We start from the raw sequence: 23,952 nt of genomic DNA on the forward strand, positions 1-23,952 counted from the left end.
CCTTTCATAGTAGAAGAGGCTGATGCATTTGCCTTCATATAATGCCTTTCATAATGAACTCCATTTCAAGACTCTTCTTTTATGTTGTGCAATTGAATAAAGTGAACATATAAAGTCGGTTGAAAAATTTTATCCTTTTCATTTCATAGTAATTGGGATTTACCCTTGTGTATTTATATAGTGCCTTTCACGGTGATCACGTCATCTTACTTCTCTGGTGTATTGTAACCTTTTTGAGATGAGCACAGGTAAATGAAGTGATGAGTATTCAGGAAACCCAGTGAGCCAAATGAAGGGATTTATCCTGCTGTGTTTATATAGTGCCTTTCAGAGTTGTAGGGATTGGCTTATTCAGCTTCATCTGGTGCCTTTCATGGTGACTTCTCTAGTGTCATATAATTATTTCTGTGTTTCTACATGTTAGCACTGATTAATATAATGATGCATTCAGGAGCCTTAAGTATTGTGGACCACCAGGTGGGCACATCGCTGACGAATCTGACACAGACACACGCAGAGGCACAAGTACAAGCACACACTTTTATTTTTTTATTTTTCCCTTGTGGGAAAAGCCTTCCTCGTTTCCCACAAGCAGAACACAGTTCACTAAGCACAACGCAATAGACTTCTCTTCTTTCTCTTTCTCTTTCTCTTGTCTCCCTCCTACTGACTCTGGCTCCCCGAGTTAGTGTCTGCTGGCTCCTTTTATAAGACACTTGGTGCTCAGTGACACATTTCCGGCAGCATGTCTGGGTGTGGTGGCAGTGCTGCACTCCAGGGCTCAGCAGTAGCCCCATAGAACCCAACAGGGCTGCCTTCAAACTCCGGGAGTCCGAGGCACCGCTGCAACCCAAGGGGGCCTACCATCTACCACTCTTGGGAAGGTACTGCTCTGGATATGCTTCCTCTCTCGGTCCTTCCAGCGTGGAGGCATCCCGGCCAGGCAAGGGCCACAGCCATATTTATATAGTACCTTTCAGAGTAGTAAGGACTGGCTTATTTGGCTTCATCTGGTGCCTTTCATGGTGTCTTCTCTACTGACATATAATTGCTTCTGAGTTTCTACATGTTAGAACCGATAAATAAAGTGATGCATTCAGAGGCCAAATAAAGGGATTTATCCTTCTGTATTTCTTTAGTGCCTTTCACAGTAGTAAGATTAGCCTATTCAGCCTTATATAGTGCCTTTCATAGTGTCATGTAATTGTTTCTGTGTTTCTAAATATTAGCACCAGTAAATAAAATGATGCCCTGAGAAAGCCAATGAACCAGATGAGGGGATTTGTCCTTGTGTATTTATATTATATTTATATATTTTTATTTTTTATAACATTTATAACATTTTATTTTTTATAAGTGTATTTATATAGTGCTGTGTTATCGTAGTATTTCCCTGTACTTACCCTTTACCTGTTTATCTTCAAGGGTAAGTGTCCTTGTTAAGTTCGTTATCGGGTTGATCTACTGTTGCACTTTAAGATTTAAGACACACATACATAGATATACACTCAGACCCTAAACTCAGCAGTGCCCTATGAATGACAAACACACAGCTGGCAAATGTTTAGCACTTTAAACCACACAAGTGCCTTATGAATAACACAACTTGTCATTCCCCTAGGACTTCATGAAACTTACATAAACACTGACCCTCACCACAACAGTGCCCCATGAATGACACACACACAGCTGGTTAACCTCTGGCACTTTAAACCATATAAGTGCCTTAGGAATAACACAGCCTGTCACGCTCTCAGCACTTCAAGAGACTTACTTATTATCGGCACGAACAACATACAATGTTTTAATGATATCTCAGACCTAAATATTACTTTTGGTCTACAAGAATACATATAAATATACAAAGGTTCAGTATCCTTGACTATAGGCCATTTATACAGCCAAGAATGCCTTACTTTATGCACAGTTCCCTACTTTTTCGGTGGAGCTCTCATCCTCAGCCTAAATAAACCTCGGAGCACAAAGAGCAAATATCTGGCTGCAAAAGGTGCTCAGAGAAATCTACCGTATTACTTCAATAACTCTAGACATTAAGACAAAGCATAGAAAGTTAAAAACAGCATGGTATTTATTAAAGGAATAATAATAATAATACCACTGGAACAAAGAATAAGAGAAAATAGGACTGATAGAAAAGTCTGGATATATATTTTGAAAAAGCTTACAAAAAAGTTACAGATAACAAGGATGAATGTCGCAGGTGGCTTGTGATCTCAATCTCATAGTTGTTCATGATGCTTTTCTGACGACCAGATGGAAACGGCCTCATGTTGTCTCGCTCTGTTCTCTTCTGACGTCTTCGTCCCTTCTTCTTCCTCCCTCCTTCCTTTCTCACTTCCTTACTTCCTTCCTATATCACTCCTCAGATAAGGAATATTTATTTTAAAATTCTACCTTTTTAAAGATATGATTGTTAGATATTCTGATTGGCTGGCTGTCAATATGATGAATTAATTCACTGTTTTCCCAAACAATAAAACTTTTTTGATGTTGCCTGAGGTATCGCTATGTCTTCCTTTCCCAGGCTGTAAAATAATTAGATGTCCATCCTTTCTCGGGTTTATAAAGTAATTGATACTCTGAGCCACCAGCATGTCTTCCTTTCTTTGTTGGAACAGCTGTTTTAAAAGTGAGGTATAACTTAGAACGTAGTTCATCTGTTATCCTGAACAAAATATAATGGAAATATAAACCAAAGTGTACAGATTTTGTAACCCACAACAAGTGCCTTTCAGAGTAGTAAGATTGGCTTATTCGGCCTTATATGGTGCCTTTCATGGTGACTTCTCTAGTGCCGTATAATTGTGTCTGTGTTTCTACACGTTAGCACTGATAAATAATGTGATGCATCTGGGAACCAAATTAAGGGATTTATCCTTCTGTATTTATATAGTGCCTTTCACAGTAGTAAGATTGGCTTATTTGGCCTTATATGGTGACTTTACTGGTGTCACATAACTGTTTCTGTGTTTCTACATGTTAGGTACAATAGATAAAACGATGTCCTGAGGAAGCCAATGAACCAGATGAAGGGCTTTGTTCTTGTGTATTTACATAGTGCCTTTCACAGTAGTAAGGATTGGCTTATTTGGCTTCATATAGTGCCTTTTATGTTGACTTCTCTAGTGTCATGTAATTGTTTCTGTGTTTCTACATGTTGGCTACAGTAAATAAAATGATGCCCTGAGAACACCAATGAACCAAATTTGTCCTTCTGTATTTATATAGCGCCTTTCAGAGTAAGAGGGTTTGATTGATTTGACTTCATAGAGCACCTTGCATGGTGGCCTCTCTAGTTTTGTGTTTTTGTCCCTTCATGTTCACATGGGATGTAAGGTCCTCTGCTGGTGACTTTGTGTCTCGCTGTCCAAATCCTGAGCCACTAGGGGGCCTCACTGCCCACACGTTTCAAAGTTTTCCTTCCACAAACACTAATAACTCACATTGTTCTAAATGTCAGAAAGTATTTTTAAATGGAGAAAAAAAAAAATCTGAAAGGTAGGCTAAAACAAAGGAGATATTACTAGCACGGCTGAAAAGGGGGACTGATAGAAATCAGATTAGAGCTTGAGAAATTTTTTGATTCCTTTTGCGGCGGCTGCTGTCAGTAATAACTAGATAATTGCACTTTATTTTTAACAAATTCAGACGGCAGGCCTGCTAATCCCAGGCACTCTCATTTGCATTTTGAATGGATCGGTTTGCATAAATTACCGGCACTTAAAGTGGCGTAAAAATAGCAATCATTCTTTAACAAACTCTGCATCTCCATATTATTTTTAAAAGGAGCCTCTTTAATGGGTTTTCTTTATCATTTCAGCTCCCTTTATTATTATCGAGGTTAATGGCTCTCCCTATCTGTGCGTTTCAAAGTTTTTTGAGCGTGAAAAGAAAAGGGCGATTAACAAAGAACTCTCGGCATATCAGATGTCGAGTGCATATGTCTGAAAAGTTTATTCTGTCTTGTTTGATTTAGTTATGATATAAAAGGGTGTGGGGAGTCTGGCTGGTATTTGGGGCTCGGACCCATGTCGTGTCCAGAATAGAACCAAGGTCTCAACTGGGCTGCTCAGCTCATTGTGTTTAGCAGGCACTTTAACGGCCCCTTTTCTTATTCTCTCTCTCTCCTCAGTCTCTGGATGGCTTCGTCTTTGTGGTCAGCCATGAAGGAAGATTCCTCTATATCTCCGAAACGGTGTCCATCTACCTGGGGCTCTCGCAGGTAAGCCAGTGCCTGTCATGTCTTCTCATCCCATAACACTTCGCATTAAAAAGTCTGGTTCAAACCTGTGATTGGACGATCCTAATTGATCAATGACCAATAAGGTGCTTCCATGTTTGATTTATTTCTAACTATTGTTTCTTTCTCAGTATTCAGCTGGGTGATTTACTGTTAACAGGTGGGACCAATCCATGGCAGGGACCTGGGCTTGAAGTCAGACCACGTGTGTCCTTTCACTTGCATTCATGTGATCTCCACACTGTACTAGTGGTAGGCAGGGTGGGCTATCAGAGAGATGGATGTCCAGTCCAGGGTTGATCCCTTTGAGGATCCTCTTCAGGTACATCCCAAATGAACTGAACCCTGTAAACTGGTCCAGTGTGTGAGTGTGACCCCCCTCCACCCAATTGGCTGCCGTCCTTTCCAGGATGGAGCCCTATGAGATAGATAGATAGATAGATAGATAGATAGATAGATAGATAGATAGATAGATAGATAGATAGATAGATAGATAGATAGATAGATAGATAGATAGATAGATAGATAGATAGATAGATAGATAGACAGATACTTTATTAATTCCCAAGGGGAAATTCACATAATCCAGCAGCAGCATACTGATACAAAAAAACAATATTACATTAGAGTAATAAAAATACAGTGAAAAACAGACAATAACTTTGAATAATGTTAACGTTTAAAGCCCCCAGGGTGAAATTGAAGATTCGCATAGTGTGGGGTCTCCTCAGTCTGTCAGTGAAGCAGGACGGTGACGGCAGTCTTTCGCTGAAGCTGCTCCTCTGTCTGGAGGTAATACTGTTTAGTAGATGCAGTGGATTCTCCATAATTGACAGGAGTCTGCTCAGTGCCCGTCGCTCTGCCACCGATGTCAAACTGTCCAGCTCCGTGCCTACAATAGAGCCTGCCTTCCTCACCATTTTTTCTAGGTGTGAGGCGTCCTTCTTCTTTATGCTGCCTCCCCAGCACACCACCGCGTAGAAGAGTGCACTCGCCACAACTTTCTGGTAGAACATCTGCAGCATCTTATTTCAGATGTTGAAGGACGCCAGTCTACTAATGAAGTATAGTTGGCTCTGTCCTTTCTTACACAGAGCATCAGTATTGGCAGTCCAGTCCAATTTATCATCCAGCTGCACTCCCAGGTATTTATAGGTCTGTACCCTCTGCACAGTCACCTCTGATGATCACAGGGGCATTGAGGGGCCTGGGTCTCCTAAAATCCACCACCAGCTCCTTGGTTTTGCTGGTGTTCAGTTGTAGGTGGTTTGAGTCGCACCATTTAACAAAGTCCTTGATTAGCTTCCTACACTCCTCCTCCAGCCCACTCCTGATATGGGGGTCCTCTCCAGGTAAATCCCAAATGAACTCACCTCTCTAAACTGATTCAGTGCATAAGGATGACCTCTGATTGGCTGCTGTCCTGTCCAGGGTGGGTGCCCTGTGGGGGTCATCTCTAGAAACATCTCAAATGAATTGACCCCTGTAAACTGTCTAGTGCATTAATGTGTGATCCCCAATGAACTGCTGTCCTGTCCAGGGTTGGGCCTTGTGAAGGCCCTCACCAGGTAAATCTCAAATGAACCAACCCCTCCAAACAGGTCCGGTGCATGAGGATGACCCCTGATGTGCTGCTGTTCAGTCCAGGGTGGGGCCCTGTGGGGGGTCATCAATAGGAACATCTCAATGGAATTGACCCCTGTAAATTGTCTAGTACATTAATGTGTGACCCCCAGTGGACTGCTGTCCTGTCATGGGTGGGGGCCTGTGAAGGTCCTAATGAACCAACCACTTTAAACTGGTCCAGTGCATGAGGATGACCCTGATCGGCTGCTGACCTGTCCAGGGTGGGGTCCCATGGGGATCCTTTTCAGGTACATCCCAAATGAACTGACCCTTCTAAACTGGTCTGGTGTGTGTGAGTGTGACTCCTAATGGACTTCTGTTCTCTTCATGTACATCCCAAATGACCCCTGTAACCTGGTCCCCTATGGCCCCTAATGTGCTGTTGTCCCCAAATGGGGCCCTGTGGTCAAATGACCATACCCTCCAAAACTGGTCCAGTGTGGCTGCTCTCCATTCCAGAATGGTGCCATCTGGGGGTCCTTTCCAGGTAAATCTCAAATAAACTGACATCTCTAAACTGGTTCAATATACGAGGATGACCCCTGATGTACTACTGACTTGTCCAGGGTGGGGCCCTGTGGGGGTAATCTATAGGAACATCTCAAATAAATTGACCCCTGTAAACTGTCTAGTGCATTAATGTGTGACCCCCAATGGATTACTGTCCTGTCCATGGTAGAAACGGTTGAAGGTCCTCTCCAGGTAAATCCCAAATGAACCAACCCCTCTAAACTGGTCCAGTGCATGAGGATAACCCTTGATCTGCTGATGTCCTGTCCAGGGTTCGATCCCATTGGGGGGTGGGGGGTGTCCTCTCCAGTTACCCCCCAAATGAACTGACCCTTCTAATCTGGTCTGGTGTGTGAGCGTGACCCCTAATAGACTTCTGTCCTCTTCAGCTACATCCCAAATGACCCTTGTAAGCTGGTCCCCTATGGCCCCTAATGTGCTGTTGTCCTGTCCAAATGGGGCCCTATGGTCAAATGACCATACCCTCCAAAACTGGTCCAGTGTGTAAGTGTGACCCCCAATGAGCTGCTGTCCTGTGTGGGGGGTGGTTATCAAATGAACTGACCCCTCTAAACAGGTCCTAGTTTGGCCTGGTTTGTGTATGAGTTTGATCCCAGAGGGGATACCATCCTGTCCATGGTGGGGCACTGCCTTGCCCCTGGTCCCTGTCACCACATCATTTTATTGATTGGATTTACAGTATGAACACAAACTCAGGTTCATGAAGGGTGTTACCAGAGCAGATGTCTAGAGTGACACTGGTGAATGGGAGCTGCAGGTAGACCGTTCTCCATGAATTACTGAAATTGTAATTAAACTGTTTTTACCTGAAAGCTGTAGCCACTGGACAGACAGAAATCAGCATATGTAGATATTTTATTCAATTTAAAATGTCCTTTGTTGAGTTATTGTCTGATGCATTTTAACCAGAAGCCCTTACTGCAACCTGTGGAATGGGGAGGAGCTGGATCTTTTGGGAGGAGCTGGATTTCTGGGGCAGTGCTGGTGCTTATTTACTATATTATATTATATATATATTTTTTTTTCTTTGGCAAATTTACCATTGGAAAGAGCTGCAGGTCCACAAACTGAAATGTTTGGGGTGCCAACCCTGTCACCTCCCCATTTAATTACAAGAATCATCCAAGCAAAATGTTGTCTCGGTGGCACTAAACAAATAAACCTTTTCAGCTGGTAAAGCCCCTGAGAGTTACGGTGGACTGAAGCCCCATCCTGTGGTGTGTTCTCGTAATGATTGACGCCTCCTTTCAGGAACTGTGGGATACGCAATGGGAGAACCTGAAGGGGCGGAGTCAGTTGCTTAAACTGGGAATCTCCTTGACACTGTGGAGGAAGAGAAAACTGGATAAGGTTAGCGCCAGGACCCCCTGTCAACCCGGGCTGGTAGTACATAACTCAGAAGATGCAAAAAGAATTGGGGATGGCCACCTCGTATACTGGAAACAGCAAACAGGAACATGTCTTTACAAAATGGAGGTCAAAACAGAACTGAGATAATGAGGGTGAAACAGAAATATCTATATGGATGAAACAGGAAGGGAATGGATTAGGGTGGCTGGAAGAGGAAGCAATTTCTGTGGTAGGTGGGCTCTGAAGAGGAAGATGTCATCAGTGAGGAACAGAAGTAGTGTCATCAGATGGTGGGGGGTTGGTGGTCATGTTATTGCTTGGTAGGTTCATCTACCAGTCTATAGAGTTAGAAAAGGGGAAAGGATCAGCGCTATCCCCTGGTCCAGCTGACAAATAACATCATTTGAGCCCATCAACACGTGTGTGATAGTTTTGTGGGTGAGTCCCCCCAATCACTGCCAGCGAATGCCCTCCTCCTTATAAAACTGGAGAGTCCTCCATAGTTCGTGGAGATTCATTGTGAATGCGCTCGGCAGTTGCTGAGTTATGTGATTATTTTGTCTTTGGAATTTTCACCTTCTTGCTGTATTTTTGTCCATTATATTATATATATATATATATATATATATATATATATATATATATATATATATATATATATATATATGTTGTGGACGCTAGGGGTCACTGTTGCCCCTTAAACCCAACAGACAGACATGCAGAACACAGGGTAAAAGCACCAAGAAGTTATTTTTAATTATTTTCTTCTATAAGAGTGCCCTCCAAGCAGCACAGCCACAATAAACAATCAAATACCGTATATACTGGCATTTAAGTCCTCCCACAGATAAGTCAGGGCTTGATTTTACAGTATAATTTCAAGTATTTTATAAAGTTGGTTGTATAAGTTGAATGCGGAAAACTCACACTATTGGTCCAAGAGATTACGATATGAGAGAGGAACCATGGGGCACACAGCCTTTTTTTTCTATGTATTGTACTTTCGTGACCACACGGTAATACAATAAATACAAAGCAGTGCAGTTTGGGTATCTCACACCATCATACCCCTTTATCATAAGAGCATCCCTTATCTACGATGGAGCATTTGATCAGAAGAAAATATGAAGCTGGCTTTAAATTAAATGTCATTGAAGTGGCAAAAGAAATTGATAACTGCGCTGCTGCAAAAAAATTCAATGCCTCTGAGAAAACTGATGCTAAATTGGAGGAGGCTAGAAGGTGTAAAAAAAAATGTAAGTGTTGTATTTTTGAACGAGTGTATAAGTCGGAGTCTGAATTTTATGATCAATTTTTTGGGTTTCAAGACCCAACTTATACACAAGTAAATAACATTGAGTTTTAAAGGTCCCTAAAATCCTACTGTCCACCACACTACTTGGTCACTTATTCCTTGTGTCTGTGATTTTCTGTGTGAAGAAAATATTGTGGCTGACAGCCAGGGCCCTTACCTGGTCTGGACGCCTATAGACATGAAGGACCAGGGGGAGACAGCAGGAATAGAGCATTGTCTCCCCCGGATTGCTAGATGGTAGCTCCCCTGGGTTACAGAGGTGCCTCAGATTCCCACAGAGCCTCATGGGAGTTGGAGTTCAGTACAGCCCTACTTTGTCAGGCTTCTGCCTCACCTGGACGTGCTCCTGGACCATGCTAAAGGACCACCAGAAGTATTTCTGGGTTCAGGATGAAAGGAACCAGCTGCCACTGCTTCAGGAGCCAGAGACGGGAGGTAGAGGATGAAGTTTGAAGAAAGGAGTGGAGGCAGAGATAAAGACAGAGGAAGATCAAGAAGACAAAGTGCTATGTACTGCTTGGTGTTGGTGGGAAATGATTTAGGAAGTGTTTCCCACTGAATAAAGCCTTTGTGATATGCTGAACTTTTGTCTGTTTGTGTCGCGTTTGGGGAGCTGAAGCGTCCGCCACAGGCCACAGTATATAAATTTTGTAAAAGAGAATATGCAGCAATGTTATAAAGAGTTAAGGCACCACTTTGGTGACCTCATCTAACTGAAAAACTTCAAAATAATTAAACATGCAACAAGTTGCAGGGGCTGAAAATTAAACTGGAGCAAGATGGCCTATATAGTGACTTGGCAGGAAAGGCCGGGTCCAGGAGGGTGGACAACAGAAGTGACGTCAGAGGTGGAGTGGCTGTCGGTCCTCTGGTTTGCAGAACGAGGAAGAAAGAAGTTATTAGTCTACAGCGCCAACCTCTGGCTCGGCAGGGAATTACCATCACCGGAGCCCTTAAGCTGTCTTCCATGCACACGCATGTGACAAAATGTAGGAAATGATAAACAGGCAGGCAGATGTGAAAAAAAGGGTGTGTGGGAGAGAAGAGTGTGAAAGATGCTAAAGAGAGATAGACAGGACTTTGTAAACCCATGTGGGAAAGTTCACAAGCTGACATAACAGCTATAAGTTCCATTGGTCTCACACATTTTGCGTCACGTTCAAGTCCTACTGGCTGATATGACTTGCCAGTCAGACGATTACTATATTCTGTGTCTCCCTTCCTAATGAATCCCACCATACTACAAGGCAGACCAACGATAAACTGATTAGTGATGCATCTTGGTAAAGAATATTTGTTTTTTTCCATCATCTGTGCTGTCAAATTTCAATACCTGACTACAGGGATGCATTTGTATTGTAAATAGGAGATAAAGCAGAAAAAAAAGATTTGGGGATCCACCCGGTATATATTGTAACAAGCAATGCTATCTAAAAAGTGCTTCACTGACTCAGAATATGGTACCAATGTAGGAAATATTTTAAGATAGGGACGCTTTTATCTGTGGCACATCTGCACGAGAACCACCTTTTTCCACCCTCTGATACATACACAGTTTTTAATGTCTGGAAAACATTTAGGATTAAATCACTTAGAGATCTGTACATAGACAATATCTTTGCATCCTATGAACAGTTACACTCCAAATGTAACTTACCAGCAACACATTTCTTTCACTACTCTCAAATTACAAACTTTGTTAAACAGAACCTGCCCAATTTTCCTTACCTTCCACCTTCCTCTATGCCAGAAAAAATATTACTCAGTCTCAAGGACTCAAAAAGCATTTCTGTAACATATAAAACTTTTCAGAGTCCCTCCCTTTCAAAGATCCCAGAGTACAGTGGGAAAATGATCTCTCACTCAACATCTCAGAAACGGAGTGGAAGGCACCAATGCACAGAATTCACTCGAGCTCCATATGCGCTAAGCATAGAATTATTCAACTTGAAATGATGTATGGAATGCATCTCTCTCATTTAAAACTGTCCAAAATGTTTCCAGGGTGAGATCCAACCTGTGAACGTTGCAATCGAGCTCCAGCCTCACTGGGCCTCATATTCTGGGTGTGCACCAAATTAACTTCATTCTGGACCAAAATCTTTAAATGCCTTTCAGACAGCCTGAGCATCACAATCCCTCCTAATCTGTTAACAGCTGTGTCTGGTGGGCTCACAGAGGGGCTTAAAGTAGAGAAGGGCAAACAAACTGTCATTGCCTTTACTCCACTATTGGCACGTAGACTTATCTTGCTCAACTGGAAGAATCCAAACTCTCCTATTTTAAGTCAGTGGGTAACTGATGTTATGTACTATTTGAAATTGGAAATTTCAAAAAATTTGCTTAGAGGATCTGTGCAAAACTTTTTCAAAACCTGGCAGGATGTGATCAAGAATGTTTTAGAATAAGCTTTTAAATTGAGGAAGTAGGTTCCCTCCCCTCTTTTACTTCATTTATCTTTACTCATTTAATAATTTATCTATTACCTTATAATTTTTACTAGCTTAAAGTTTTACTCTGCTGGCCTAGCACTCTTTCTAAGGGGTTCAAGTTGATTTGTTTCGAATCTTTTCTTTGTAAAACTTGAGTTATTTGTATGAAATGTTATTTGATTTTAATAAAATCAATAAAATTAAAAAAAAAAAAAAAAGGCGAGACTCATCATATGAGACTGAGTCAGAAGATAGATAGATAGATAGATAGATAGATAGATGAAAGGCACTATATAATAGATAGATAGATAGATATTTTATTAATCCCAAGGGGAAATTCACATACTCAAGCAACAGCATACTAATAAAGAACAATATTAAATTAAAGAGTGATAACAATGAAGGTATAACAGACAGACAATAATGCAGGTATAATGTTAACGTTTTTATTACCGGGTGGAATTGAAGAGTCGCATAGTGTGGGGTCTCCTCAGTCTGTCAGTGGAGCAGGATGGTGACAGCAGTCTGTTGCTGAAGCTGCTCCTCTGTCTGGTGATGATCCTGTTCAGTGGATTCTCCATGATTGACATGAGTCTGCTCAGCGCACGTCGCTCTGCCACGGATGTCAAACTGTCCAACTTTACTCCTACAATACAGCCTGCCTTCTTAACAAGTTTGTCCAGGTGTGAGGCGTCCCTCTTCTTTATGCTGCCTCCCCAGCACACCACCGTGTAGAAGAGGGCACTCGCCACAACTGTCTGGTATAACATCTGCAGCATCTTATTGCAGATGTTGAAGGACACCAGCCTCCTAAGGAAGTATAGTCGGCTCTGACCTTTCTTACACAGAGCATCAGTATTGGCAGTCCAGTCCAATTTGTCATCCAGCTGCACTCCCAGGTATTTATAGGTCTGCACCCTCTGCACAGTCACCTCTGATGATCATGGGGTCCAGGAGGGCCCTGGTCCTCTGAATATGACTGGGAAGGTGAAGTGGTTGGGTCTTTATAGGTGGTGGGCAGGAAGAGGCAGGTCTTTGGTGGAAGTAAGTCGGTTGGAGGGTGTGGTCTGGTAGCAAAAGTGGGTGGGGCTATAGCTTATGGCAGTCTGTGGAAGAGAGAGAAAAGACATTAGTGCACTTCATCAACCCCTGACTTCATGTCTTACCCTCAGTCAGGACCTTACACGCATGTGTGACATTATGTTATTCCTAAAAGGTGCGACTCTACTACCACAAGTTTAATAATCTAATAGCTGTTGGTGCCATGTTAAAATGAGTGCCAAGGTTTTCCTTGATTAATGTCAGTGCTTTCCCCATTTCATTTCCCACATTACTATATAATAATAATAATAATATATTTTATTTATATAGCACCTTTCCCATGCTGTTAAGAGCCTTGTGTTGAATTTACTGACACGACTGATGAGTTGCTCTTCTCCTGACTGTTATTTATTTATTTAAAATAAAAAAAAGCACCAACTCTGTTTTTTTCAATGCGTGTCTGACTGAAAATCTGGCAGTGATGACTGATTACATATAATAACAAGTCAGGAGACGTGAGTCATGAAGACAATTTATGTTTCATAAGACATAAGTGGCTACTTATATTCCTCCAACTTATTACGAACAACTTAAAATGAAATATTGAATATATTATTCTGCTATGATGTGCTTTACATAAAACAGTTTTAAAGTATTTTGATTGACATATGTTTATATATATATATATATATATCTGCTATTCTTTTCCCTGTTAAAACCTGTCCCTTTCTGTTGCACTTGTTCACTTGTTTCCTCTACATTTCCAGTTGTTTTCTTGCGTTAAAATGCCAAACTCCCTCTTTAACATTGTATAATCTGCCATTGTATCCTGCTGACTACTCTAATTTTCTTTATAGTCAGGACAAAACTATGATTTTTGTGCTTGTTGTTAAATTTGCCTTGTCATCTGCAAGTGTTTTCTTCCAGTGTTAAAATAATAACCTTCCTGTAACATTTTTAACATTGTATCATCTGCCATTGAATCCTGCTGACTACTCTAATTTCCTTTATAATCAGCCATAAAAATATCATTAAAATTAGTTTTTCACCCTTTTCCTTTCAAAGAAAGACTCTTTCCCTTTCTTTGCAGCCTTTGTCGATTTTCGTAAAGCGTTCAACTCAGTTGATCGAGCTGTGGCCCTGTGCGACATCCTGAGGGTTCACAAGATCCCCTCGAGGTTGCTGGATATCATGGCCGGCCTGTCCACTGGTACTGCGGGTGCTGTGCAGAATGGAGGCAGAACCTCTGTGTTTTTCCCAGTTGATTCTGGGGTCCATCTGGGGTGTGTTCTGCTCCTACTCTGTTCAATGCTTGTATGGACTGAGTGTTGGGCAAGGTCATGGGATCCAGCAGCTGTGGGGCATCTGTTGGTGAAGAAAGATTCACTGATCTTGACTTTGCTGACGATGCTGTGATCTTCACGGAGTCAATGGAGGCTCTGATCGGGACGCTCGAGAGACTGAGTGAGGAGTCTGAGTGTCTGGGTGTGCGAGTGTCCTGATAAAAACCAAAGAGCCAGGCCTTTAATAACCTCTTGGGCACGGCCATCAGCAGTGTCTGTGGAGAGATTGTCGACCTCGTGGAGAGGTTTACTTACCTCAGCAGTGACATTCATGTCTCTGGTGACTCTTCCTATGGAGTCAGTAGACCGATTGGGAGAGCATAGGGGCTCATGAGGTTGCTGAAAGGGGGTGTGTGGTGTGTGAAAGGACGAAGGTCCAAGTCTTTAGTGTCCTGGGGCCTCATGTATAACGCTGTGCATAGAACTCTCACTATAAAATGGCGTAAGCACAAAAGCCGAAATGTGCTTACGCACAGAAAAATCCAGATGCAGGAATCTGTGCGTACTCCAACTTCCACGTTCTTCTGCTACATAAATCCCGATCAGCGTGAAAACTAACACTCGTGCACGCGCATTATGTAGCGCCCCAAATCCTCCCAGAATTACGCCTCTTTGAATATGCAAATCAATATAAATCGCCCTTAAGCGCAGCCTTCTGTGAAAAGACAATGGGAAAAGCACGGGGGAAATATAAGAATTTCAGCGAATACCAAGTGGAGGCAAAGGAAAAACATACTATTTGTTCAAATAAGCCGTGGTATAATCAACAAATGGAAGTTGATCGAGTGACATAGCGTGTTGGAGAAACATGAAAGCTCACATTCACAAAATCGCACAGTGCCGGAAATAAAAAAGAAGTCACATATCAAAGTCGCCGTGGAAAGCCGAGTTGTAGCCCACTGTCTGAGTGTCATATGAAAGTTTATTAGGGTACAGAGAAAAAAGGCACACGGTGGGGAAAAAGCACGAAATGTCAACTTCAATCTCGACATTTCCACTTTAATCACGTAGTTTATTTTGTCATTAAAGTAGAACATCATAAAATTCATCTTAAAATTGTTTAATTAACCAGTTTCTCAAATCACATCGTAATTAAAGTAGCACGTTAAATGCTTTGTTTTGTATTTGATCTTCTACTCGTATGTGCTCTATGTGTGTGAATCACTACTTGCTTCTTAAACCGGCTCTCTTCCTCCAACTGGACACAGAGTCCATTACATTCGTGATATTACAGCTCTCTGAATAACTAAAATACTGAGATGTATACGTGATATCATTTTCATGATGATAGGAGTTAAAGCACGTTATTAAACATGTGTTTCACTTCGATGAAATAATTTATTGCAGCAGTACTCAGGGCGGCTCTAAGCTTGTGGTGGCACTGGGCAGAGGAAGAATCGGTGGCTCCTTAGCCCGCCAATGTCAGTAAAGTATCTTATGCACGGTGGATGGCCACGTATGTTGCAGACACTAGCCGCCTCGTGCTCATGACACAAGCATTTAACTTTTGCGAAATTTGTCGCTGCGTTTTTAGCTGTGTTGTTATTTTCTCTTTCTGTTTTATATTCAATATATATTGGCGTAGCCGTCACTGCAGTCAGTGCTTTTCTTTCCCCAAGTAACCGATCGCCATACAATCAGCTCTGTAATAGACGTTAAGCCATCTGTAAGCTTAGCGCCATTCTTCAAAACGTTTAAAGAACATTGAAATATCTTCGTAGTACATGTTTAATTATTCTATCCTTCACGACACTCCCAGTGAAGAATATAGATTATTTAAATGAAGTTAAAGTTTTATGTGTATAATTTAACAAACATATTTTGCTGAATTTCACCTTATAAATGATATTGTCATCATATGTAAATACGCACTTTATAAAGTGGCTCAGGTTGTGTAATATTATAACTGTAGTGCAAGTTTACAGTGAGGTGATTGTACTTATAAGTACAAACAGTTCTACAAGGAGCAATTGATTGAGTGCATTTAAAGTTCTTGGGATGAAACTGTTTCTGAACCGCGAGGTCCATACAGGAAAGACTTTGAAACGTTTTGCAGTGGCTGAGACAGCGTGTGCTTAAAGCTGTATACCGATAATTCTCTTTCCGATCAGCTGCTGCTGTGATTCACACTCAGATACAGTGATATAAATACTCCGAGTTGTGCAGTGAGAAATATGGAAAAAGATGATCCGCTGTGGCAACCCCTAACGGGAGGAGCTGAAAGAAGAAGAAGAAGAAGGTGCAGTGAGAGTAACAACGCTAAAGCAGTTATGGTATTTGGAATACTATGGCTGTTCCCTGGACCATTATATTGTTACAAGTTAATTACAATCAGATGCATTACACAATAAACAATATGCGGTTAGTTTCTGTGTATTTATAAAGCCGCGTTATGAAAATAATGAGTAATCACACAAGAACAGTAGCACTGCTTTGACGCTGGGTGCCGCCAGTTTGCAAAACCGAGCGGAGAACTTGCGTACGACAAGCTATGAGGTACCGTGGAAAAGTGCGTGGCTTTACGCCAAGTGTAGGTTTTATACATCGCGATTTGAACGTGGAAAAGTTCTTATGCAACATTTCTGTGCGTACGCACCGTTTATACATGAGGCCCCTGGTGCTTCCTGTCTTGCTATATGGTTGTGAGGCATGGACGCTATCCAGTGACCTGAGATGAAGACTGGACTCCTTTGGCACTGTGTCTCTCCAGAAAATCCTTGGGTACCGTTGGTTTGACTTTGTGCTGCTCATGGACTCCCGAATGAGGCACATTAACTGCATTGTGAGGGAGCGTCAGTTACAGCACTACGGCCATGTGGCGCTTTCCCCGAGGGTGACACAGCTCGTAAGATCCTCATTGTTGGGGACCCGAGTTTTTGGACCAGGCCAAGGGGTCACCCACATAACACCTGGCTGTGGTAGATAGCAGGTAATTTCCGGAGGGATCCCGAGTTGTTTTGTCGTATAGTGGGTGCAGCAATGCACTGTACCAGTGCATGCTCCCCAACTTGACTTGACTTTCCCTTTCTATATTACTCTCAAAAGTTTAACTCAGGCTGTTGGCCTTTCTGTCTTTCAAATAGGTGGGGGTTGAATTGAATTGAGCTTTCTTAAATATTTTATCCAGTTGTGAAATTTCATGTATTTAAATTTTTTTGTGCCTTTTCTATGGTGGTTGGCCACATGTTTTACGTGGATTCTGGGATTTTGAACTTGGAGGAATATGAATTTCAAATTGGTTTTATAAATTTAGGAAAAACACAATCAACGTTTTAACACTTTCTTTGCAGTGCCATTTTGTTTGTTTATTGGGTGCAGACTGTGTGTTGAGTTAGCATTAGTCATTGGCATGGAGCCCCCAGGAGAGCGTGACACGTAACGTCATCTCGAGTGCTGGCATAATGGATGGTTCAAAGGCTTCCAGCATCCAGTTTTAGAATTCTGTTAGATTTACTTGGCTACTGAATTTCTCTGATTGGTCTTGACCTAAGATCTCAAACAAATCTTAAAACGTTGTGATGTTTTTGCGCTGTATTGTTGTTTTTGCTGTTATTTCTCAGATTTGTTTGTTATCTCTGTTGATTCTATTTATGATTGGTTAATTGTATACTGCCTCTAAGTTTACTTGTTTCTTGCTCTTTGTGGGTGAAGCCATAGGTGGTGGGGCCACTCTGATGTCTCCAATCCTGAGCGCTCCCTCCTGTCATTTCAGTTAGCTGAGAAGGCTCAGGAGCAGGAGGTCATTTCATTTTTGTGGAGTTCTGTGAGTGTTGCTTCTTTTTCTGTTTTGATTTGTACTCACTTGTCTTATTTCCACCTCCAACACACACACATTCCCATTGAAGTACATGATTATGAGGTGCTAGTTGTTTAGTTTACCACACGACGGTCTATGGTCTTCTATACATATTAAAAAGTTGGTTCAAAGGCTTCTGGAGCGCCCAATATTAGGACTCTCTATTTGATTTCACTTGATTATTTCTCTGATTGTTATTGACCTCTGCCTGCTTTTTTAACCATGACTTTTCTCCTGATTCCATTTTCAAATTTTTCACTATCTCACCTTGAGCAAGTACTGTTTTTGTCTCAGTATTTGGCATTGGTAATGGTGCATCTGACTTTTTGGGGTTTGACGCTTTTTGGCATTTGAGTAGGTCTTTTCTTCTGGTTACTCATCAGAATGCTCTTGCTGGATCTCCAGCAGAACATTGGGATCTTCCTTTATGTGCTAAATGACAGGCAGATGAATGAAATCAATGAAGACAGCAACTAAACATATTTCTTCTTATGTAAATGGCACAAATATTGAAAACAAAACACAATTTATTTTGTCAATTTTTTGTTCAAAGCAAAACACTGAATTTTGTTGCTAAGTCTTTTCTGTGTAAATCATTTCACTCAACATGAACAGTAATGAAGTGGTATGTTGCTGAATATCTAATAAGTAGAGTATTCAAAATGACACACACGCACCAGAATTTTGCTGAGGATGATGGTAATACTGTAAAGAGCTTCCGGTATCACTTGTTTAGCAGCCACCAACAGGAATGTAACCACTACTGCATTTATCTAACATCTAATATCTCATTTCTATTATCTTCAGGATGTGGGAGAAATCAAACTAAAATTATAATTAAAGAAAGAAATCTGGTCTTCAGTAAAAACTCTTTGAGACAGGAACCTGGCAGGAGGAAACTTGTCCATTGCATCTTTCATTTACTCCCCAGCAAATACTGAAGGGGTGCATTCATCACAGCAGTCTGTTGCAGAATAATCAAAATAATAAGGGAGGAGGTCTGTTTTATAAACAACTGAATTTACATAACAGTGCTGAATTAATCCTGAACATTTAATTTGATTGGTTCATTGGCTTACACTGAAATAACTTATACAAATAAAAGTATATTCTCCTAACTAATGTCTTTTAAATTCATTTTATTTGTCTTGCTCTTGAAGACTCAGACCCCTTAATTGTTTCTCTTTCCTTAATTAGCAATATCACAAACTTGGACAAAAGTCATAAAAAGGTTTGGGGCAGCCACCCGTATATTGTTGAAGTTTGGAGACCAGGGGCCTCATGTATAAACTTTGCGTACGCACAGAAATGTTGTATAAGAACGTTTCCATGTTCAAATCGCGATGTATAAAACCTAAACTTGGAGTAAAGCCATGCACATTTTCACGGTATCTCATACCCTGTCGTACGCAAGTTCTGCACTCGGTTTTGCAGACTGGTGGCACCCAGCTACTGTTCCTATGTGGATTCCCTTTCTCTTTTAGATCGACATTCCTGATGCGACTTTGTAAACACACTGAAACTAACCGCATATTGTTTATTACTGTAATGCATCTGATTATAATTAACCTGTAACAATATAATGGTCCACAGAATGGTCAAACGATTCCAAATACCATAACTGCTTCAGCGTTGTTACTCTCACTGCACCTTCTTCTTCTTCTTTCAGCTACTCCCGTTAGGGGTTGCCACAGCGGATAATTTATTTTCCATATTACTCTCACTGCACAACTCGGACTATTTATATCACTGTATCCGAGTGGGGAATCACAGCAGCAGCTGATCGGAAAGAGAATTATCGGGATACAGACTCAAGCACACGCTACCTCAGACATGGCAAAACGTTTCAAAGCCTTTCCTGTACGGACCTCGCGGTTCAGAAACAGTTTCATCCCAAGAACTTTAAACGCACTCAATTAATTGCTCCTTGTAGAACTGTTTGGACTTATAAGTACAATTACCTCACTGTAAACTTGCACTACAGTTAAAATATCGCACAACCTGAGCCACTTTATAAAGCGCATATTTACATATGATGACGATATCATTTTTAAGATGAAATGCAGCAAAATATGTTGATTATATTATACAGATAAAACTTTAACTTCATTTAAATAATCTATATTGTTAATAATTAAACATGTTAGGATACGGTGCCACAGCGCTAGCAAGTTCACGTATTGTTCCTGCCTCACGCTGTATATTTACAGAGGCTGACGAGACACTGGAAGTATAGATGAATAGAATAATTAAACACGTACTACGAAGATATTTCAATGTTCCTTAAAAGTGTTGAAGAATCGTCGATGTAAGCTTACAGATGGCTTAACGTCTATTACAGAGCTGATTGTATGGCGATTGGGTATTTGGAGAAAGAAAAGTAAGGACAGGAATTGCAGGTTAGTACGTTTGAAAGAGACAATACTGTTACAATAAATTATTTCATCGAAGGTTGCACATGGCGCAGCAGCATCTTGTGTGAGACATGAACAATCACTGCGCCCTTGTGTTCCCATGTTTAATAACACGCTTTCATTCCAATCATCATGAAAATGATATCACGTATACATCTCAATATTTTAATTATTAATAGAGCTGTAATATCACGAATGTAATGGATTCTGTGTCCTGTCGGAGAAAGAGAAAGAATGGAAGCACGTAGTAATTCACACACGTAGAGCACATAGAAGATCACATACAAAACAAAGCATTTAACGGGCTACTTTAGTTACGATGGGATTTGAGAAACTAGTAAATTAAGATGACATTTATGATGTTCTACTTTAATGACAAAATAAACTAAGTGATTAAAGTGGAAATTTCGAGATTACAGTTGACATTTCATGCTTTTTTCCCACTATGTGCCTATTTTTTTTTCTCTGTACCTTAATAAACTTTCATATGACACTCAGATGGTGGGCTACGACTCGCCTTTTCATGGTGACTTTAATATGTGACAACTTCTTTTTTATTTCGGGCACTGTGAGACTTTATGAACTTGAGCTTTTGAGTTTCTCCAAAACGCTATGTCACTCGATCAACTTCCTTTTCTTGTTTATACCACTGTTTAAATCAAAAAATAGTACGTTTTTCTTTGCCTCCACTTGGTATTCGCTGAAATTCTTATATTTCCCCCCATGCTTTTCCCATTGTCTTTTCACAGAACACTGAGCTTAAGGGCAATTTTTATATTGATTTGCATATTCAATAATTCTGGGAGGAACTGGGGCGGGACAGCAGGCGCGTGCACAAGAGTTACTTTTCACGCTGATCCGGGATTTATGAAGCCGAAGAACGTAGAAGTTGGCGAACACACAGATTCCTGCATCTGGATTTTTCTGTGCGTCAGCACATTTCGGCTTTTATGCTTACGTCATGTTATAGTGCGATTTCTACGCACGCCGTTATGCATGAGGCCCCAGGGGGGTATTTTCCGTACGTCGCTTAAATCTTGGATGAGTTAATGCCGGTGAAACTCATCCGGGATAAGTTGGTTTTTCAAACGCAGCCATGTAGTAGATTAGTCGAGCTGGATCTAATCATCTGAGATGATTGCGTGCGCCCGCGCTGATTGAAAAGCCCATATATATTGAGTCTAGAAAACATGATCAGCAAGTCTTTGATAGGCTGTGACAAAATGACGAAAGAACGGGTCCATTTTTTCACACAAGCGGAACAGGACCTTTTACTCAAAGGATATGAAGAATTTCAAGATTTAATATGCACAAGGGGTAACACTGCAAAAGCAGCCCAAACCAGAAAAGATGGCTGGCAAAAGTGGCTGACAAATTAAATGCTAAGTAGTGTGCATTGTACTTACTGAATGCAGCGTTTCATTTCCTATGCGTCAGATTAATTATTATTTAATATGTCATAATTCCAGAAGGGCGGCACGGTGGCGCAGTGGTAGAGCTGCTGCCTCGCAGTTAGGAGACCCGGGTTCGCTTCCCGGGTCCTCCCTGCGTGGAGTTTGCGTGGGTTTCTGCGTGGGTTTCCTCCAGGCGCTCCGGTTTCCTCCCACAATCCAAAGACATGCAGGTTAGGTGGACTGGTGATTCTAAATTGGCCCTAGTGGGTGTGTTTGTGTGTGTCCTGCGGTAGGTTGGCACCCTGCCCAGGATTGGTTCCTGCCTTGTGCCCTGTGTTGGCTGGGATTGGCTCCAGCAGACCCCCGTGACCCTGTGTTCGGATTCAGCGGGTTAGAAAATGGATGGATGGATGGAGGATAATTCCAGATCAAACGTGAGCACAAGGAGAACATGGAAACAGGTTAAAGTGAAGTACAAGAATATACTTCAAACTGGTAAATATTGGTATATAACTATTTAAGGAATTGTTGACATAAAGAATCATATATAATATAAAAAAAAAACATTAATTAAGCTAATAAGAAGGCAGACAAGCAAAAAACAGGTGGAGGTCCACGAGACCTAACCCCTGCAGAAGAGTTGGCTCTCTGTTTCTAAGGGCATTCCAGGAGGAAGCTCCTCCTCAGAACCAGTGGCAGGATGCAGTGGTCACTTCATTTCAGGTTTTCGGATGGTCATTGCACATATTTGTCCTCAATGTGTGCCATAGGTATGTTCCATATAGCCCTCTTTTTTTTTGTTGGGTCAGTTGCAGGGAATGTCATATCCCTAGAACTTGTGTCTGACCAACAAGATATTGACGAAGACACTGTGTCTGATTATTCATCAGGAGGAACGGTGCATTTTCCAAATAATGTTTGATCAAACTCCACTCTGATCAGTCCCATGTGCCCCAATCCCATTTGGAAATCCTGGGTAATGAGATTGTCAGGCTGAGTGTGAGATTCTTTATGGCACTGTGGGTGTTTTTGCCTGTGTATTACCTACCTGAAATGGCACAAAACGCCTCTTTTATGGTCTGCACATGCAGGTGTCCAGGAAACACCATGAAAACTTGAAGAAATATATCAGAGCCAAACAGACTTTACAAATTGCCTGCCAAACTGCACTTTTAGATAGACTTTCCGCATTGCCTACAGTATATAAAAAAAGTGCCGCTTGCAAAAAAACCTCAAAGCAATGCTTTTGGTTGTGAGAGCCCGACTTCGCCTAGTTTGACTTCGAGTATAAGGTGCTAATAAATCTTTGAGGTGCAAAATGCCTCCTTGGCTAAAGCGGTATCTTTTGAAAAGAATTTCCTCTGGGAGCAATAAAGGATCTTGCCGATCGCGCAAAACCCTCTCTGTATGAAATTCTTTTCTTATAATTTGCGCACCGATATCAATTGGTCGCTCATTCATTCGTGCGAAGCCATAACTGAATGAATTCCACGCACGGACACTGATTAAGTGTGTGAGCTAATCCTTGTTTATGTAGAACAGCATGGTGGATTTGGATCTGCTGCTATGACAACACATCCAGCAAGAGTTTCGAAAAACCGACAGATCCAGGATCATGCCAAATCGTCAACAATTACATCCGGCTAAGCGAGTAATCCATGTACGAAAAATACCCCCCAGAAAAGAACTGATTTGGTTTGTAAAAAGATGGCGGCTTTAAAGGAGAGCGGAGGAAGTGATGTCATCAGTAGGGCCAGAACCAGAAGTAGTGTCATTGTGGCCACAACCGGAAGTTACATCATTGGGACCAGGCGGAATTACCCGTAACAGGTCTGCAGAGAAGTGAAATAAAGAGTTAGCGCACTCCGCCACCCCCTGGTCTGCCGTGGAATTGCTCTCATTCAGGCCCTTTAGCTGCCTCCTATGTGCACGTGTGTGACAGCAGCCAAACAAGAATGAGATACAAAATGAGCCAAAACATGACCAGCAAAACTGCGTCCATCATATAATGTCTGAAAATAAAAAAGTTGAAGGTCTCAGGAGTGTTGATCTGCTCAGGTCCCACTTAACATTTTACCAAAGCTCTTAGAAAAGAGAAAATCAACAATTTACGGAAATGTCTGCCATAGCACAATGAGAGCAGCAACAAGCCGTGTTGGTTTAATTAACGACGACAATTGGCACCTCATTAAGCAACTGGTTGGAGGAAAATTGGTCGGAGTTTGAGGCCCTGACTTAGTTGGTCTTCTGTTGGCTCACTCACTTCACATTTCATTTCTGTTTGGGTGCCATTTAAGGAAAGAAATAAACCGATTCAGAGGAAGGATGAAGAAATTCACTGGAACAAATCTTAAATAACAAGCTAATTAAAATGAAGGGAAAAAGAGTTAATTAGGAGCAAAAACAGCTCACTAATTAAGAATTTAGAATGAAACCCTGCAGCCACTGG

General features: G+C 41.4%; 1 protein-coding gene across 2 annotated transcripts in view; it reads left to right on the forward strand.

The window, feature by feature from the left end:
* The window catches only part of npas1 (neuronal PAS domain protein 1), a 366,892-nt gene that overhangs the window by 234,715 nt on the left and 108,225 nt on the right, over positions 1-23,952 (forward strand). For both annotated transcript variants that reach the window (XM_039768048.1, XM_039768049.1), the window contains one exon: positions 4,154-4,243. In XM_039768048.1, coding sequence (XP_039623982.1) covers positions 4,154-4,243 — 90 coding nt within the window. The remainder of the gene's footprint in view (positions 1-4,153; positions 4,244-23,952) is intronic.

Source organism: Polypterus senegalus, chromosome 11 (assembly GCF_016835505.1).
Source record: "Polypterus senegalus isolate Bchr_013 chromosome 11, ASM1683550v1, whole genome shotgun sequence".
In the NCBI taxonomy this organism is placed as follows: Eukaryota; Metazoa; Chordata; class Cladistia; order Polypteriformes; family Polypteridae; genus Polypterus; species Polypterus senegalus.